The sequence below is a fragment of the Tursiops truncatus genome, chromosome 11 (genome assembly GCF_011762595.2).
Source record: "Tursiops truncatus isolate mTurTru1 chromosome 11, mTurTru1.mat.Y, whole genome shotgun sequence".
Classification (NCBI taxonomy): Eukaryota; Metazoa; Chordata; class Mammalia; order Artiodactyla; family Delphinidae; genus Tursiops; species Tursiops truncatus.
The window spans coordinates 60,346,985-60,364,718 of record NC_047044.1 but is presented as its reverse complement, the minus strand read 5'-3'; the positions used below and the strand labels follow the sequence as shown (position 1 = coordinate 60,364,718).

Genomic DNA, 17,734 nt, shown 5'->3' with positions numbered 1-17,734 from the left:
CATTGTCACCATCCGCAGCTTCCCAGCCTCTTCCCTGCCGCCAGATTAGCATCAGGTGCCCCACTCCCTCGTAATCAGAACCAGACTTCTCAGCCTTTGCCAAAGGCTAGATGAGCACAGAAAAGACCCAGCTGAGAGAGGAGACAGGGAGGGATAGAAGGCCTTAGCGCGGGCGATACTGGCTGCCTTGAGCAGGTATTGGGCATTGAGGTCTGGGCACCGGCTCCTCAGAATCCGCCTGCCCCCCTCCCCCACCAGTTTTCATCATGGAAAATCCAGTGGGGAGGGTGAGGGAGAAAGTGTCAGGAAGTGCTCACTGCTAAAGAACACTGGGGAACCTGGGAATGGGAATAGATTGATTGAGCTTCTAGAAAGACATCCTTTCCCTCTACCTTCCCCTCCAGGGTGGCACAACTCAAACCAGCCCCACAGCCCATTAACTCAGCTCCAGGAAGTTCCTATCCAGTACCAGATCCAGACACTGCAAAAGAAGTGAATGAGATTAGACCACAGAATAAATTTCCATGTCCACTGGAAAGCCTGGAACTTGAGTTAAATGAGAGGAAGACTTTAATAGAATTATCCTAGGGAACAGGAATGACAGTCCAGGTCCAAAGCAGGGCGATGTTTGGGCCGACTGGAGCAGCTTAGGCGTGGGGTTGGGAGGTTGAACTTGACCTGAAGGTCCTCAGCTGTGAGTCCTTTGGGGCAGACTAGGTGGCATTCGAGAAGTCTCCCGTGGCAGAGGACCAGAGGAGTGCGTCCAGCGACTTGGGACATAAGTGATACCAGATGCCTTCGTTTGAAGCCCCGGTGGGTAGGTGGCGCTAGCCCCACTAGGCTAGGCCGCAGGTGGCCCCTGATTTCGGGGTCAGGCCCACTCCCAAACGCATTCCCGTGGAGGGGCCGAACTGAGAGAGGCCGAGGCAGTCCTCTGCACCCTTGTTTCTAGTGCCTTCTGGACCTGTGTCCACCTTTTCTTCTGCGTCTGTTTGGCTCGTAAGTTTTTTTGCCTGTGTCCCTCTGGGTCAGTCTCTTCCGGACTCTTTGAGATTTTCCTGTCCCTGTGTTCTCCGCGTCCACCTCTCCCAAAATCTCTCCCCGCATTTCTGTCTCTTCCGATCTCCAAGGGTCTCTGCCAGTCCCCGCATGCCTCCTTCCCAGCTCCTGGGCGCGTGGGTTCGCCAGAGAAGGTGGGGAGGAGAAAAGGAAGAAGGAGAAGGACGAGGGGCGGGGAGCGGGCGGCACGTGGGGATTGGAGCCCGGGAAGGAGGGAGAGAGGGAGGGAGAGGAGCCCGCGGGAGGGAGGAGAGGGCGGCGCAGGGAGCGGCAGGGGCGAGCGCAGCGCGCCCGCCCCGTCTCCTCCGCGTCCGCTCGGCGCGGGCCCGGACGAGATGGGCTGGCCCGGGGGCTCCCCCTGCTGCTGCCCCGCCCCGCCGCGCCCCCGCCCCGCCGGGCGCCCCCCGCAGGTGAGTGGCCGCGCTGCGCCGGGCAGGAGGGCGGCGGCCTGTGCGTCACGGCCCGGCGGGCAGTGCCGGGGGCGGTCGCCAGGGGGCGCGGGGCCACCGGGTGGGGCGAGGGGGCGCGGGGAGCGGGGCGGGCGCGCTGGGCCGGGGGTCGGGAGCCGCGGGGCCGGGGACGGCAGCGGGCGGGGCCCGGAGGCCGGAAAGGTGACCAGGGGGCGGGGCCGGCCCGCGGTCACTCCCCGGCCCGGCCGTCTCGCCTTCGCCCGTCCCGGGCGCACACGCCGCCGCTCCGTCCCGCCACGCACGCGCTCGCGCCGCCCCTGCAGGCCCGGGACCTGGGCGGGAACTGGCCGGGGAGAGTGCGAGTCAGGGTTTTGCTATTTTACTTCACATCTGGGGAAACCGAGGCAGATTCGGCTTCCACCGTCAATTCTCCAGGTCACCCTGGGCACACTCGCACACTCCGCCTTCCCTCCTTGTCTCCTTCCCTGGGCCTCACCCCTCCTCGCGGCTGGGCTCCCAGCCGCTCATCCAACCACAGCTATTTCCAGGAAGGGGGAGTGTTGGGTGGAGGGGGTTCTCCAAACAAACCCAGGGCTTGGGAAGTAAGAGGAGGCCAGGCTGGGGGACAGACTGACGGGCTCTGGAAAGTTCCAGGCGGGAGGAGGGTGAGGGTCCCAGGGGTCTGGCCTGGCCTTCCCAGGCCTGCCCCAGCGAGCTGCTTTTCCTCTCAGCACTGCCTGAAGGCTCAGCGCTCTCCCATCCCATCTCACTTCAGAGGTGCTCCACAGGGTGGGGAGGGACTCAAAGCCATGCTTCCCTGGCCACCCAACATGGGGGCTAGTGAGCCACCCACGAGGACAGGAGTGAGGGTCAGAGAAGGTCTGGGGACCTGTTGCCAGGTGAGGGGACTTTCAGCCTCGGGAGGCAGCAGGAGTAGAGAGAAGCCTGCTGGAGGGGTCCTGGCCAGGGTAACGGTAATAGGAGGGGAGAAGGGCCATCCCACCACTACCACAGCACCTCTCCTGATCCCAGCAGGGCTGGGGACTGCACCAGGCCAGGCCCGGTTGCCCACACTGGCCAGGGGCCTGGAATGTCCTGGGACCCAGCCAGGGCTGGTGGGGTGGGAGTGTGTTGCAGAGCCAGTGCCCCTCTCCAGTTACAGGCTAGGCCTCCCTCTGGCTAAGGTACCCTGGGGGCAGACTTCCTGACCTGGAAGGAGAATTAGAGCTTCAAGGGAGAAGCCTCAGGGTAAACCCAGTCCAGGCAGCCCAAGGAAGTGTCCTGATTGGGCTCATCCCGGCAGCAGCGGCAGGGTTAGACCAACCCAGATGGGCTCGAGGGAGGGAGAGGGAAGGTTAAGGAGGACCTGGTGGGAGAAGCCAGAGCTGGGGGAGCTTCCAGAGCCCTGGGACATTCAGTAATACGCTGCAAATGGGGGCGGGACACGCACGTTTGCACATTCTTTCAAGCCACTGGACTGTTCCACTGGACTGCTCTGGGGAGCTGCTGTCCAAGGCTTGGGGCTGAGGACCCCCAGGCTATTAACCCCTTATACTTTCGGAAGATTACTCCCCCCCATCCTTTCCAAGGCCCCAATCCACCTCCTTCCCTTAACTTCCGGGACAGGAAGCTGGCCGCATTCCCAGGAGGGAGGCAGGAGGCCCGCAGAGGGGCGTGGAGTATGTGTTGGGAGGGGGGCCTCCTGTCCGGTTCTCGGGCCCTGGGACAGCTGCTGAGGAAGGAGAGCGGAGCTGGGAGAGCCATGAAGGTAGCGTTCAGGCTCGGGAGGGGGGGGGGGGCGGGGGGGGCCCAGACCTAGAGCTTGGGGTGGCAAGGCTCAAAAGAGCTAGAGACCTGAGAGAAACAAGCCAGAGAATAGGTGAGTAGGGTACTGTGTCAGGAGCAGAGCAGCTGGGGAGCTCTCAGGAGAAGGGCCCCAAATGCCTCGGGCTGGGGCAGGAGAATGGCTCGCTCCTGTGCGCAGAGCGGACTCTGGCTGGAATTTGACCTTCCACTGTAGATGGTGGGGGCAGGGGGCCAGTGCACGTTCTCCTTTTCCTATTTCTTCACAACTGGTAAAACTGAGGCAGGAAGCTGGCCCTCAGTCCCATTCTCCCTAACCCTCAGGATGCACTTCAGTCCTGAGCTGGCTGGGGTGGCAATTCCCAGCTCCCACTCCCCCCACCAGAGTCCCCAGAGAGCCTGAGAGTTCAGGCCGGGAGGCTGGCCTGGCTGGGACGCGGTGTTCCCCGCTGGCCCTTGAGCCCTGCCCTGAGACCTAAATTCCCACCCCGCCCCTTCCCCGCCCCACTAGGGGCTGGATCTCAGGATCCCACAGATCCCTGGATAGGGCAGATCCCTGGGCATGGGGCAGCTCCAGAGCAGGGTGGGCTGGGGGCAAAAGATCCTGGGCTGACACTCCCAGCAGGGTAGATCCTGGGAATCTGATCTCCTGGCCTCCCCCACTTCCTACCCCCCCCCACCCGCCCCCACTTCCTGGAGCAGCGACCTGCCCCCTTCCCGCCTGCACTCCCCTCCACTTCCAGGGCTGGGCTTCTCCTCACACCAGCCAGACAGCCTACTCTCCACCCAGGGGAAGTGGCTGCCTCCGCCAGGCCGCTTCCAGGAAGCCCCGGGCCAGGCCCCAGCATTGTTCGGGCCCCACGGCCGGCACCCCAGGCAGCCGGACACCATGAAGTCCAGCGGCCCAGTGGAGAGGCTGCTCAGAGCCCTGGGGAGGAGGGACAGCAGCCGGGCCACCAACAGGGTAGGAGGGCCCATTGGCTGGACAGAGGAGGGGCAGGGGCGGAGGTGTGGGCAGTGGGGGAGGGGGCCAGGACTCAGGCCAGACCCCCTTCCTAGTTTCGGCTTCCTCAGCCTTCTCCCCTTATCCCGCATCCCCTCGCATCCCCTCGTTACGCTATCGCTCTGGAGTGGCCAGTCTGGCTGTGGCGTGAGCAGCAGACGTTAGGGTTAGAGCAAAACCTGGTGTCCCTTTCAGCTCCCCTGACACATTCCCTGCCCTAGCCCAGGCCAGCCCTGCACCCAGGAAGGTATACATCATCGTAGGACCTTCCTGGGTACTATTCTGGAACCCCAGAGAGGACGTCCCTAAGCTGAGAAGTTTGAGGGAGCTGGGATGGGGGTGGCGAAGGAAGGAAGGGAGGGAGGGAGGCGGCCAGGTCTCAGGAGTGCTTTAGACAAGCGGGGGGAGTTGACTGGCTTTCCACTGCTATCACCTGTGTGCGCCATTAATGCCCAAATGCACCCAGGTTTCCTAGTGGGTCTGGCAGAGTTGGTCCAGCCCAGAAGAGTTCAAGTTGGGTTTAATCCAGAAGCTTCAGGGACAGCCAAGAGACCAGAGGTGCTGCCTGCATCCCCAGGCTGAGGGGCCTGGAGGCCCCTTCACTGCCTTTCCCCACATTTTCTCAGCCTCACCCCCAAAGAAGCATCTCAGGGCAACATGAGACAATACAATGGGGGAGGGAGGCAGGAACTTGAACACCAGAGAAGGAGAAAAATAGGTAGAAGAGAGAAGAGGCAAGGAAGCAAATGGTCCCCAGAGGATGGGAGGGATGGGACAAGGTAGGCCTGGGCCATAGGGGGCATCCCAGCCTCCCCGCTCACTGCACTCTGGGTGGGGAGGGGCCCAGGAGCATCTGCTCCACCCTCTCCCCCTCCAACGCTGGAATCCCACTTGAACCTCCTCAAGTGACGGGGCACTTACTACATCCCGGGCACTTACTACATCCCGGAGCAGTAAGGCAGCGAAATATTTCCAAGTCATGCCTCCATCTGCCTCTCCCTCTGAGCGTTACCGCCCCCTCCTTACACAACTGCTGCCTGCCGCCTGGGTGCACAATGAGTAAACATGTTGTTCTGACACTAGGGGGAGGAGGGCGTGTCAGCCGCCTGGAGGACTGGGACATCGGGACCAGGGGAGCAGGCCTGGCTGAGGCCCTCCTGCCGGGTCAGTCTGGGTGCTGTGTGACTGACACCGTACATTCATGTCTGAGCCCCTCCCTGCTCACTCTACCGAAGCCTCCAGCTGGGGAGGGCAAGATGGGAGGAGAAACAGGTTGTCTTCATAGCAGAGTCAAGGAGCACCATCCCCCCACACCAGGACGGAAGCTCTAGGGCTTGGGTGGCAGTGACCGCAAGGGTATCACACACCAGGGCCACGTGAGGGGCCTAAGTGATCCCTTGGGGAGGAGCTGACCCAGCTAGGGTGACGCAAGGGGCCAGGTTCTATGCACTGTCTAGGACAAGCCCTACAACTGCCCGGAAACAGCTGTGGCCAAGTGCATTCTACGAGTTTGGGGGCTTTATTGGGATGGAAGAGAGAAACTGTGCAGTGTTCGGGCCCCGGCCTGGTCCTGGAGATGGGCCCGTGGGAACTGACACCTCTGTCTGTCTGTCCCTCCACCTAGCCTAGGAAAGCTGAGCCACATAGCTTCCGGGAGAAGGTTTTCCGGAAGAAACCACCGGTCTGTGCAGTGTGTAAGGTGACCATCGATGGGACAGGCGTCTCATGCCGAGGTGAGGCGCCCTGCCCTATGCTGTGACTCTGTGAGCATCACCCAGCACCACTGGGTTGCACAACCCCAGCAGGCAGACCGCAGAACAGAACCCGTACTGCGCGTGCTGCCCCTGGGCTGGGCCACGTGGGAGCCAAGAGGAACTGCGTCCCCTCCAAACAGCCCTTGCTCCCCCAGCACCCCAGGAGACCCAGTACTCTAAATCACCTTCCCACGTCACCTGAGACTGGAGGCTTTCCTCCCTTGCTTCCTCTTCACCCGCACCCACCCTAGAACGTTACCCCTGGCTCCCTCCCTCCCTGGCCTGGGCAGTAGGGCACCACTGCCATGCGCTTCCCTTGAACTCTGCCCCTGCTCCCCCACTCCAGCCAGCTCAGTACAGCCGGAGTCCTGGAAGTCCCAAGGTCTAGTTCCAGGGCCTGGGGAGATGGGAGAGGGCCACCCCTTCCACTGCCCCAGTGGGCCCCTGCTAACCCCTCTCCTCCCCTCCATCCCCTCTAGTCTGCAAGGTTGCGACACACAGAAAATGTGAAGCAAAGGTGGGTACCTGCTGTGGGGAGGGGGACTGGGGTCCCTTCCTCCTCTGAAACAGGCTTCTCCGACCACACTGGCATCAACCCTCCACCCTTCTCATCATTGGGGAACCCCTGCTGGGTGGGAGAGGGTACTGTACTGGGCCCTTTAAGAACCATCCTACTCCACCCCCTGGAGGGCTGGCCCAGGCAGCGCAGACAGCGACAGCGCAGCGTTTGTCTTGGTGCGGTGCCCAGGCTGCAGCTGGCGAGTGGATGGGGGGTGGGGAAGAGGAGGAGAGCGAGGAGGAGGAAGGGTGGGGTGGGTGGGTGTCAGAGCAGGATTTCGGAGACTGGCAGCCGGATGGGCTGTGCCTTCCTTCTGGGGAAGGGTCCTCAGGATGCCTGAGTGGGTCTTGTCCTGGGCCCTGGAAAGGCTGGGCAGAAGGTGCAAGGTGTAGATAGCACCCACTGTCCACTGGGAACCTGAGACAGCTGCATCTCTGGGGAGGTGCCCTGGTCCTCCTCCTGCAGTGTGAGGGGTCCTAGGGCCTTGGAGCTGGCTTTGGGGAGCTGTGTGCCCAGGGGCGGGGTCTCCCAGTGAAAGAGGCCAGTGTCCATCCCTAGCCATGGCCTGCCTGCATGGCTCTATATATAACTCCTGCCCTGCAGCTGGATGAATGGGGGTCTGTGTGGGCAGGGGGCTGGAAGCCAAGAGTAACAAGTGGGGGGCCCAGGGGTGGGGGACCGAGAGGCCAGAGGGGAGGCTCCCTTAAATAGAAGAACCTCAGTTGCAGCCTGCGCCCATCTGCTGACAGCCCCTCCAACTTCTCGCTGAAGCTGAGGGGTGGCCCCATCCTTAAGCCTGGGAAAGCCCATTTCACCAGCAGCTCAGCTCCTCACTCCCGTCTCCTTCCAGGTGACTTCGTCCTGTCAGGCCTTGCCTCCCACGGAGCTGGTAAGTATGCTCTGGGATGGGGTGACCGAGGCAAGGAACCTGGCTGCGGCGGTGTCCAGAGGTCTGGTGGCCACAGAGAGGGCCCCCAGGAGGTTACCTTGAATGGACTAATGTGGATAGTGGTCAATCCTGAGGCAGTGGGAAAAAATTTGAGCCCTCTGCTATCGTCCTCTTGGGCCTGCTAGGGGCTAGGACTCCGCCCCCCCCCCCCCGTACATTCCTCACAGGGACGCCGGCTGGTCCTCGCCCCTTCCCTAACCACTCCCTTTTCCTCCCCCATCTCCCTCTAGCGGAGAAACACGGCCCCTGTGAGGCGCATAGAGCACCTGGTAAGGTGATGCTGGAGGAGGGGGGCGGAAGCAGGTAGCTCTGGGACTAAGGACCTAGGTTTCTTCTGAGGCAAAAGTTCATGGAACTCTGGAGTGGGGAGCCTAGAGTGAGGGGCACAAAAGACGTGTGCAAAGTCTCATCTCATCCACCAGGGATCCACCAAGTCTCTGAACTACTCAAAGCAACGCAGCACTCTGCCCAGGTAAGTGAGGGCGCGGGGTGTGGTCCCATAGGAGCCCCTTCCGCTGGCCTCACACCTCAGCCCAGGGCAGGGCCCCCCAACAAAGCTCTCCAGGCCAGCGCCGCCCCCCAGCTGGTCCCACCCACTCTCAGGACCCAGGAGACCTCACCTGTAGTCAGCCAAACACCCTTCCTCCACACCAGCCTCCAGTGCCCGCCCCACCCCCACTCTCCGCCCTGTTCCTAACACAGGCTTCGCCTCCTCCCCAGGAGCTTCAGTCTGGATCCTCTCATGGAGCGCCGCTGGGACTTGGACCTCACCTACGTGACGGAGCGGATCCTGGCCGCCGCCTTCCCCGCGCGGCCCGACGAACAGCGACACCGGGGACACCTGCGCGAGCTGGCTCACGTGCTGCAATCCAAGCACCGCGACAAGTACCTGGTGAGGGGCGGGACCTGCCTCAGTCAGCCAACGAGAGGGCTGGGAGGTCCAGGCCCCTCCCTGACGTCACGCCGCGGAGGCGGAGCCCCGAGTGGGCGGGGCCCGGGCGCAAACCTGGACCGCCGACTGGGCTGTACGAGCTAGGTTGGGCCTTAGCGACCCCCTCATTTTGGAGAAAGACCCTTCCTTAGGGTCACAGCGGGTGATACCACCTCCAAGCATCATCGCGCCTCGCTGCCTGGGGTCACTTCGCCTAATGACCCCACTTTACTTGCAGCTCTTCAACCTTTCAGAGAAAAGACATGACCTGACCCGCCTAAACCCCAAGGTAGGAGGGGATTAAAGCCATCACCCCCTGCCTCCTCGGTATTAATAGTAGCAATTGCTATCTACTTCACTCTGAAGCACTTTCCCATATGACACGCCACTTGGGACACCCCAAAGCATGGTGCATCAGGTATCAACCCATTGTCCAGGTGAGGGAAATGTTGAAGCTGCCATGGACACAGCCAACAGGCCCCTGACCTTGTCTCCAGGCCCCTACAGCCTGTCCCTCTTCCACCCCCACCCACCTCTTCTTTGGTGGCCACCAGCCCCAGTCCCACTCCTGCACCCCTCAGGTCCAGGACTTTGGCTGGCCTGAGCTGCACGCGCCCCCGCTGGACAAGCTGTGCTCCATCTGCAAAGCCATGGAGACGTGGCTCAGTGCTGACCCGCAGCATGTGGTCGTACTGTACTGCAAGGTGAGCTGGGAGCGCGAGTTCGCAGGGCTGGGGTGCCCTCAGCCAGGAGCCCCAGCAAGCCCTGCATCCCTGTCTCTTTGTCCTTAGGGGAGCAAGGGCAAGCTCGGGGTCATCGTCTCTGCCTACATGCACTACAGCAAGATCTCTGCAGGGTAAGGCTCCCCAGCCCCGAGCGCCCCCTTCCCCAGTGACCCTTCCTCCAGCTGGCCCTTGACGAGCCCATCTCCTCTGAAGCCCACCTCAGTGTTCAGAAGAGCCATTTACTATAAACTTGACCTTTCCACCTCCTTCTTCTCACTTGTACTTCACCACAGTTTTCCTAGGGCTGCTGTAACACAGTGCCACAAACTAAGTGGCTTAAAACAACAGAAACCTGTTGTCTCAGTTCTGGGGGCTATAAGTCTAAAATCTGAGGTGTCAGCAGGGCCACACTCCCACTGAGACTCTGGGTAGAGACCTTCCTGGCCTCTTCCTAGCTCCTGGTGCTGCCAACAGTCCTTGGTGTTCCCTGGCTTGCAGATGCACCACTCCGATCTCTGCCTTTGTTGTCACATGGTCTTCTTCCTGTGTGTCTGTGTGTCTGTGTCTCTTCTTCTCTTCTTCTAAGGACACCAATCATATTGGATTAAGGGCTCATCCTACTCCAGTATAACATCATAACTAATTACATCTGCAACGACCCTATTTCCAAATAAGGTCACATTCTGAGGTACATATCTTTTGCGGGGACACGATTCAACCCATAACATGGTCATATTGTCCCATTTTACAGAGGAAGAAACTAAAACTCAGGGAACAATTGCCCGAGGTCCAACAACTAGTAAAGTGACTGGGGTTTCTAGTTCTCTTCACCACCACTCTGGGCCTCCTCTAGACTTGGGGGAAATCGCACCTCTCTTCCCTCCCCTGGGGCTTAGGGATGGGAGACCAGGTTGGAGACCAGCCCCTAAGACCCCACACTGGTCCCACTCTCCCCAGGGCGGACCAGGCGCTGGCTACCCTTACCATGCGGAAGTTCTGTGAGGACAAGGTGGCCTCGGAGCTGCAGCCCTCCCAGCGCCGGTGAGCAGCCTAGGTGGGGACGGGCCAGAGGAGCAGTTCCCTCTGTGGCTACGAAGGCCGAGGTTCTCGCATTCATGCTGCACACCTTCATGGAGCGCCTCCTGTGTGCCTGGGATTGTGCCAAATGCTGAGAACGCAGAACAAGCACAGGGTCCCTGCTCTCACGGGGCTTATTTACATGCTAGTGGGGTAGACGGCAATAAACCTGTGAATAAGGAGACAAGGTCGTTTTGGATGATGACAGGTGCTATCTATACAAAAATAAAGCTGAGTCTCGTGGTGAATGGAGACTCACAGGACAGTCAGGGCCCACCGCTATATAACGTGAGGCAGAGATCTGGGGGAAGAGCATTCTAGACAGAGGGAACAGCAAGAACAAAACCTCAGAGACAGCAAGAAGGATGGAGGTTAGATGCAAGGAATAAATCTCTGTTGAGCTGGAAGATGGGAGGGAAGCGCCGAGGAGAAGGTGGCTGGGGCAGCGTTCGTGGTTGAGATGACACCAGGGGATCTCCAGAGGAAGGGGCTTATGTCCTCCTTGACATCCCCCCACCAGGTATATCAGCTACTTCAGTGGTCTGCTGTCCGGCTCCATCAGAATGAACAGCAGCCCTCTCTTCCTGCACTATGTGCTCGTGCCCATGCTGCCAGCCTTTGAACCTGGCACGGGTGAGTCTGCTTGGAATGTACTCCGGGGAGCGGGCTGTCGCCCACCCCCTCCACTCAGCACCCCTCACGTGCCTTCTCCTTCCTGCCCCTCCAGGTTTCCAGCCCTTCCTCAAGATCTACCAGTCCATGCAGCTTGTCTACACGTCTGGAATCTAGTGAGGGCTCTGTTCCCGGGCCCCTGCTTCCCTGCTCCCTGGGTCCCTGTTTCTCCAGCCTCCCCAGATAGCTGGGCCTCCAGCCACTGCACCCACAAACTAATAGCATCACAGAATCCGTTTTATAGGTGGGGAGGCTGATGCTTACGGGGCTCTCACTAAGGCAGTGTTCAGTCTCCAGTCTCCCAACTGCCTCCTGGCTCTTCACAGCCACCCGTGTACCCGAGTGCCCCTGATTCACCTCTGCCCTCTCTCTTCCCCAGTCATGTTGCAGGCCCTGGTCCCCAGCAGCTTTGCATCAGCCTGGAGCCGGCTCTCCTCCTCAAAGGCGATGTCATGGTGAGGGGGCCTTAGCGACAGGGAGAGTCCTGGGGGTGGGGTGAGGGGCGGTGGTATGAGCCGCCAGCTGCACAGTCTCTGGTGAGCCATCAATTCGAGGCCGATGGGAGGGCAAAGAGGGCATCCTCCTGATGGGGAGGTCACCCTGGGGTTCAGGCAAGGCAGAGCCGTGGCCAGATAGTCCCCAGGGTGGAAGCACTGAGGAGACGTGAGTGGACACGAGGGCCTGAACGCCGGTCTCCCTCCCCTCACCCAGGTGACGTGCTATCACAGGGGTAGCCGGGGGACTGACCGGACCCTCGTGTTCCGAGTCCAGTTCCACACGTGTACCATCCATGGACCACGGCTCACCTTCCCCAAGGACCAGCTGGACGAGGCCTGGGCCGGTGAGTTGGAGACAAGTGGCTTGGGGGCTGGAGCCCAGGTGAGGGCGGGCGGGCGGGCGCCTGGTTCCTCACTGCCCACTCCCCGCAGACGAGAGGTTCCCCTTCCAAGCCTCGGTGGAGTTCGTCTTCTCCTCCAGCCCAGAGAAGATCAAAGGTGAGAGCCAGGCCTGGCCCCGGCTGGGGGCGGAGGGGAGTCGTCCCTCCCTGCGCCTCACCCCCGGGTGCCCTTCCGTAGGCAGCACCCCACGGAACGAGCCCTCGGTCTCTGTTGACTACAACACGGCAGAGCCTGCCGTGCGCTGGGACTCTTACGAGAACTTCAACCTGCACCACGAGGACAGTGTGGATGGTGTGTGGGGCGCGGGGCGGCAGGAGGTGGAGTTTTGGGGGGCACACTCTTCCCTCCCCAGGCAGACACCCCTCCCAGGAGACACCCCCTGAGCTGGAGTCTCCTGCGCTGTCCCCTGTTAACACTCTCTCTCTCTCTCTCTCTCTCTCACCCCCTTTTGCCTGCTTGCCCTCCCTCCCGGACCTCTCCCCACCCAGACTCCGTCACCCATACCCGGGGGCCCCTGGATGGCAGTCCTTACGCCCAGGTGCAGCGGGCCCCCCGCCAGACCCCGCCGGCGCCCTCTCCGGAGCCGCCCCCGCCCCCGCTGCTCTCTGTCAGCAGCGATTCTGGCCATTCGTCCACGCTGACCGCCGAGCCCGCCGCCGAGTCCCCTGGCCGGCCACCCCCGACAGCTGCTGAGCGGCGGGAGCTGGAGCGCCTCCTGGGGGGCTGTGGCGTGGCCGCCGGGGGCCGGGGAGCTGGGCGTGAGACGGCCATCCTCGATGATGAAGAGCAGCCCCCGGCGGGCGGAGGCCCCCGCCTTGGAATGTATTCGGGACACAGGCCTGGCCTCAGCCGCCACTGCTCCTGCCGCCAGGGCTACCGGGAACCCTGCGGGGTCCCCAATGGGGGCTACTACCGGCCAGAGGGGACCCTGGAGAGGAGGCGGCTGGCCTACGGGGCCTACGAGGGGCCCCCACAGGGCTATGCTGAGGCCTCCGTGGAGAAGAGGCGCCTCTGCCGATCGCTGTCCGAGGGGCCGTACCCCTACCCGCCTGAGCTGGGGAAACCGGCCAACGGGGACTTTGGCTACCGCGCCCCAGGCTACCGGGAGGTGGTGATCCTGGAGGACCCTGGGCTGCCTGCCCTGTGCTCATGCCCCGCCTGTGAGGAGAAGCTAGCGCTGCCCACGGCAGCCCTCTATGGGCTGCGCCTGGAGAGGGAGGCTGGAGAGGGGTGGGCGGATGAGGCTGGCAAGGCCCTCCTGCACCCGGTGCGGCCTGGGCACCCGCTGCCCCTGCTGGTGCCTTCCTGTGGGCACCACCATGCCCCAGTGCCCGGCTACAGCTGCCTGAAGCCGCCCAAAGCAGGCGAGGAAGGGCATGAGGGCTGCTCCTACGCCATGTGCCCCGAAGGCAGGTATGGGCATCCAGGGTACCCTGCCCTGGTGACATACGGCTATGGAGGAGCGGTTCCCAGTTACTGCCCAGCGTATGGCCGGGCGCCTCACAGCTGCGGGTCTCCAGGCGAGGGCAGAAGGTATCCCAGCTCTGGTGCCCACTCCCCCCGGGCTGGCTCCATTTCCCCCGGCAGCCCACCCTACCCCCAATCCAGGAACCTCAGCTACGAGATCCCTGCAGAGGAGGGAGGGGACAGGTATCCGCCGCCGGGGCACATGGCCCCAGCAGGACCCTTGGCATCTGCAGGTGAGGGCACTGGGATGGGGAGTGCCCAGGGCAGAGGAGGGCTCTGGAAGATGGTGGGGGAAGGCACAGAGTGAGAAAGAGCTAAGCCAGACAGAAGGGGCTCTTCCTGGCTCACAGCCCCTCCTCTCACCTTCCCTGCAGAGTCGCCGGAGCCGGTGTCCTGGAGGGAGAGCCCCAGCGGGCACAGCACCCTGCCTCGGTCTCCCCGAGATGCCCAGTGCAGTGCCTCTTCTGAGCTGTCCGGTCCCTCCACGCCCCTGCACACCAGCAGCCCAGTCCAGGGCAAGGAGAGGTACCCAGAGGGGCTGGGCAGCTCAGGCACCTCTTGGTCCGGGCAGACCCTGAAGCCTGGGGTGGGGGCAGCTCTCACGGGGTTCTGCGGCTCTACTAACCACCTGCCCTCCCACCCCGCAGCGCCCGACGGCAGGACACTAGGTCCCCCACCTTGGCGCCCACTCAGAGACTGAGTCCCGGAGAGGCCTTGCCACCTGCTTCCCAGGGAGGGGCTGAAAGAGCTCCAGAGCTGCCAGCAAGAAGTGGGCCTGAGCCTCCGGCCCCTGGTCCCTTCTCCCCAGCCTCCCCGCCCAGCTCACCCAACGACTGGCCTCAGGAGAGGAGCCCAGGGGGCCGTTCGGACAGCACCAGTCCAAGGGGCCCTGTACCCACCACCCTGCCCGGCCTCCGCCACGCCCCCTGGCAGGGACTTCGAGACTCCCCGGACAGCCCAGACGGGTCCCCCCTCACCCCTGTGCCTACTCAGATGCCCTGGCTTGTGGCTAGCCCAGAGCTGCCACGGAGCTCACCTGTACCTGCCTTCCCTCTGGCTGCTTCTTATGACATCAGTGGCCCTACCCAGCCCCCACTTCCCGAGAAGCGCCACCTGCTGGGGCCTGGGCAACAGCCGGGACCCTGGGGCCCAGAGCAGGCATCGCCACCAGCCAGAGGCACGAGTCACCATGTCACCTTTGCACCTCTGCTCCCGGATAATGCCCCCCAACCCCCAGGTATAAAGGCCTTCAGGTGGCTGGGGCCACCTCGGGAGAACCCTTTTTCCCAGGGAGGGGCATGGCATGGGGACTGGGGAGCCCTGAGGCCAAGCTCAGTCTGTCCCTGTCCTAGAGCCCCCTATGCAAGAGAGCCAGAGCAACGTCAAGTTTGTCCAGGACACGTCCAAGTTCTGGTATAAGCCACACCTGTCCCGTGACCAAGGTGAGAAGCCAGCCTGCGCCCACCCCCCGTCCAGGGCTCTGGCTCGGCTTTGGAGCCCATCCCTCCAGTCGGTGCCTCTTCCCCGTCTCAGCGGGCCTCCTCTGGGCCGAGCCTTTCTCTAGCTGGTGATTCTGGGCTTCGGGCTCAAGGAGGTCTAACACTGTCAGCGCTCTGTGCGCTGACTCCCCAGCGGCGTCCCGGGTGCTGTCGCTGCAGCTGTTAGGGCCAGAGGCCTGGGGAACTTGGGCAGCAGAGCGGAGGGGCTCCTTGGGGCTCAGTCGGCCGCTGAGAACACTTCTCCCAACCTCCTGCAGCCATTGCCCTGCTGAAGGACAAGGACCCTGGGGCCTTCTTGATCAGGGACAGTCATTCATTCCAAGGAGCCTATGGGCTGGCTCTCAAGGTGGCTACGCCCCCACCCAGCGCCCAGCCCTGGAAAGGTACAGAATGGTCAACCGTGAGGGAAACGGGGAGTGGGGTGTGGGGAGGTACCAGAGGCCAGACAAGGCAGGGTGGGCCATGTCGCTTCTTAGTGGGGAGAGGGAGCAAGTGTCCTCTCCTGCTCGGGAAAGAATTCCAGCAGGCGAGAAGCAGAACCTGGAATCTGACGAAGCCTTCCTCTCCTCTCCCCTCCCCTCCGCTCAGGGGACCCCTTGGAACAGCTGGTCCGCCATTTTCTCATTGAGACTGGGCCCAAAGGGGTGAAGATCAAGGGGTGCCCCAGCGAGCCCTACTTTGGTGAGAAGCAGGGGCTGGGAAGGCTGCACTGGGCTGGTCCAGGGAGGCCAAGAGGCGTCAGGAGGGAGGAGGTAGACCGCGAGTATCTCCGGGTGCCTCGAGACCCCACTCGCCTCTCCCCTGCAGGCAGCCTGTCGGCCCTGGTCTCCCAGCACTCCATCTCCCCGCTGTCCCTGCCCTGCTGCCTGCATATTCCCAGCAAAGGTGGGTGTCCGGTCACCTGTCCTCCCACCTCTCCCCACCCACTGCAGGCAAAGGCAGAATCCCTAGGCCCTGGCTTCCCGCCTGCCTGCCTGCCTTCCCTCGGGGACGGCAGGGGTTGCTCTCCATCTCCCAGCACTGCCACTCCCCACTGGCCCCCGTTTCCCGCAGATCCTCTGGAGGAGGCCCCAGAGGCCCCAGCGCCCGCCAACATGAGCACAGCGGCAGACCTCCTGCGCCAGGGCGCCGGTACGGGCCTCTCCCTCCTTTCCTCCCCCTGGGCACCAAGGGGGCCGTTGCTGATACATGGGGCACTGAAAGGCCTTGAGGTGGGTGGGTGGGCCCTGGCGGATGCGTCTAACCCCTGAGGGCGGGGGAGCCCTGCATCTGTAGGCACAGTGGGAGAGGGAGTCCTTGCTCTAGGCTCTGTGGGGAGGGGGCTTGTTAGGACGCAGGTTCTCAGGCCTCTTTCCAGCACCTCTGACTGTGGATCTGGGGGAGGCACAGAATCGGCCTTTTTAACAGGTTGCCTGTGTGACATGCATCCCGAGCGCACTGGCTGGGGAAAGTGCGAGAGCCGGTGGGGTGGGGGGATCGAGGGGAGATAGACCTGGGGGCAGGCAGAGCCGCTGCTCCCTCCAACCCCCCGCCCCCCCAGCCTGCAGTGTGCTCTACCTGACCTCAGTGGAGACGGAGTCGCTGACAGGCCCCCAAGCGGTGGCGCGGGCCAGCTCCGCAGCTCTGAGCTGCAGCCCCCGCCCCACGCCAGCCATTGTCCACTTCAAGGTCTCAGCCCAGGGCATCACGCTGACGGACAACCAGAGGAAGTGAGTGTGCGTGCCAAGCCCCCCCCGGGGGGGGGGGTGCAGGCCCTGGGGCCCCGATTTCCGGGTGACTTTCCCCACCCTCCTCCTCACAGGCTCTTCTTTCGCCGGCATTATCCAGTGAACAGCATCACCTTCGCCAGCACTGACCCTCAGGACCGGAGGTGACCCTCTCCCTCCCAGCCCTTTCGCCCCACAGTCCCCAGCTCAGCTCTTCCGTTGGTAGCTATTCCCCGGGTGCATCCCTTCACAGTTCTTCTCCTTCTGCAGATGGACCAACCCGGACGGGACCACCTCCAAGTAAGCCTCCCTGGGAGTGCAGTCGCCCCTCCCTGGCATGGCACTGGCGTGGCACTGGCATGGCACTGGCGTGGCATCGAGGCACCTCCTTCCTCCCCAACCCTGGCGTGGCAGTCCCTGTGGAAGGGATGCTAAGCCCTCCCCATCCTGCCTTTGTACCCCCAGGATCTTTGGTTTCGTGGCCAAGAAGCCGGGAAGCCCCTGGGAGAATGTGTGTCACCTCTTTGCAGAGCTTGACCCAGATCAGCCTGCAGGCGCCATTGTCACCTTCATCACCAAAGTTCTACTGGGCCAGAGAAAATGAAGGAAGGCCACAAGCTCCGAGCCCACATCGACACTGCGCCCCTCTCAGCACCCCACAGCCCTCACTTCCCCTGGCCTGGACCCAGGAGACCCGGGATCCAGCCCCTCCCCTAGGAACGGGGAGCGGACACCGGCCTGGGACACTGCTCTCCTTCCCCGCCCCCAGCCTGCTAAGCAAAGTGGACGGGCCCATGAGATGACCTTGCATGTGAGCAGATGGCAGAGATGGGTGTGTGAAGGGTGAGAAGGCATCAGCAGTGGAGCCTGGAGGAGATGGGGATGGCCCTGCCTGCGCGGGAACATCAGCGCTGGCGGAGACAGGCCCTGCTAGCTCCACCCAGCTGCAGGTCCCAGCATGGCAGGGAGAGGGGAGAGTGTGGGGAGCAAGGCACTCCCTCCTCTGCCTCCCCTCTGAGCAGAGAGATCAGAGTGGGATCACATGAAAAGGGGGCTAAAAAAGAGTCTATTTTTGTCTAATAATAAAGAGTTTCTATAACGTTTAGTCGGAGTTGGAGTCATGCCTTGTTTCCAGGAAGGTCAAAGCCTCAGGTCTCCCAGGGGCACACCTGTGCTTCTTGGGGCATCCCAGGCCCAAGCCAGGCCCATGGGACACACACG

General features: G+C 62.6%; 1 protein-coding gene across 15 annotated transcripts; it reads left to right on the top strand.

The window, feature by feature from the left end:
* The first annotated feature begins 547 nt into the window (after nucleotides 1-547).
* Nucleotides 548-17,618, top strand: TNS2 (tensin 2). Of its 15 annotated transcripts, XM_073788579.1 has the most exons (31): nucleotides 548-1,469; nucleotides 4,063-4,236; nucleotides 5,359-5,439; nucleotides 5,900-6,008; nucleotides 6,509-6,546; nucleotides 7,439-7,477; nucleotides 7,768-7,806; nucleotides 7,960-8,009; nucleotides 8,240-8,429; nucleotides 8,707-8,757; nucleotides 9,050-9,172; nucleotides 9,260-9,324; nucleotides 10,151-10,234; nucleotides 10,791-10,903; nucleotides 10,998-11,058; nucleotides 11,322-11,397; nucleotides 11,654-11,783; nucleotides 11,872-11,937; nucleotides 12,019-12,132; nucleotides 12,330-13,541; nucleotides 13,683-13,833; nucleotides 13,956-14,545; nucleotides 14,661-14,750; nucleotides 15,065-15,190; nucleotides 15,396-15,488; nucleotides 15,615-15,692; nucleotides 15,861-15,938; nucleotides 16,348-16,516; nucleotides 16,609-16,677; nucleotides 16,784-16,813; nucleotides 16,979-17,618. In XM_073788579.1, the coding sequence occupies exons 1-31, from the start codon at nucleotides 1,395-1,397 to the stop codon at nucleotides 17,115-17,117; spliced, it is 4,503 nt and encodes a 1,500-aa protein (XP_073644680.1). In that variant the 5' UTR covers nucleotides 548-1,394; the 3' UTR covers nucleotides 17,118-17,618. The 15 variants fall into 15 exon arrangements, 14 of the variants coding, with proteins under 14 accessions (XP_073644680.1, XP_033722532.2, XP_073644684.1 ...); XM_033866641.2 differs by lacking the exon at nucleotides 4,063-4,236 and having other exon boundaries at nucleotides 549-1,469; XR_012324389.1 differs by lacking the exon at nucleotides 548-1,469 and having other exon boundaries at nucleotides 16,348-16,522; nucleotides 16,979-17,009.
* Nucleotides 17,619-17,734: the final 116 nt, after the last annotated feature.

Coding starts and splice junctions, on each gene's coding strand:
- TNS2 (XM_073788579.1), top strand. CDS start 1,395: ATGGGCTGGCCCGGGGGCTCCCCCTGCTGCTGCCCCGCCCCGCCGCGC. Junction 8,430..8,706: donor AGCACCGCGACAAGTACCTG/GTGAGGGGCGGG, acceptor CTTTACTTGCAG/CTCTTCAACCTTTCAGAGAA. Junction 12,133..12,329: donor CCACGAGGACAGTGTGGATG/GTGTGTGGGGCG, acceptor CTCCCCACCCAG/ACTCCGTCACCCATACCCGG.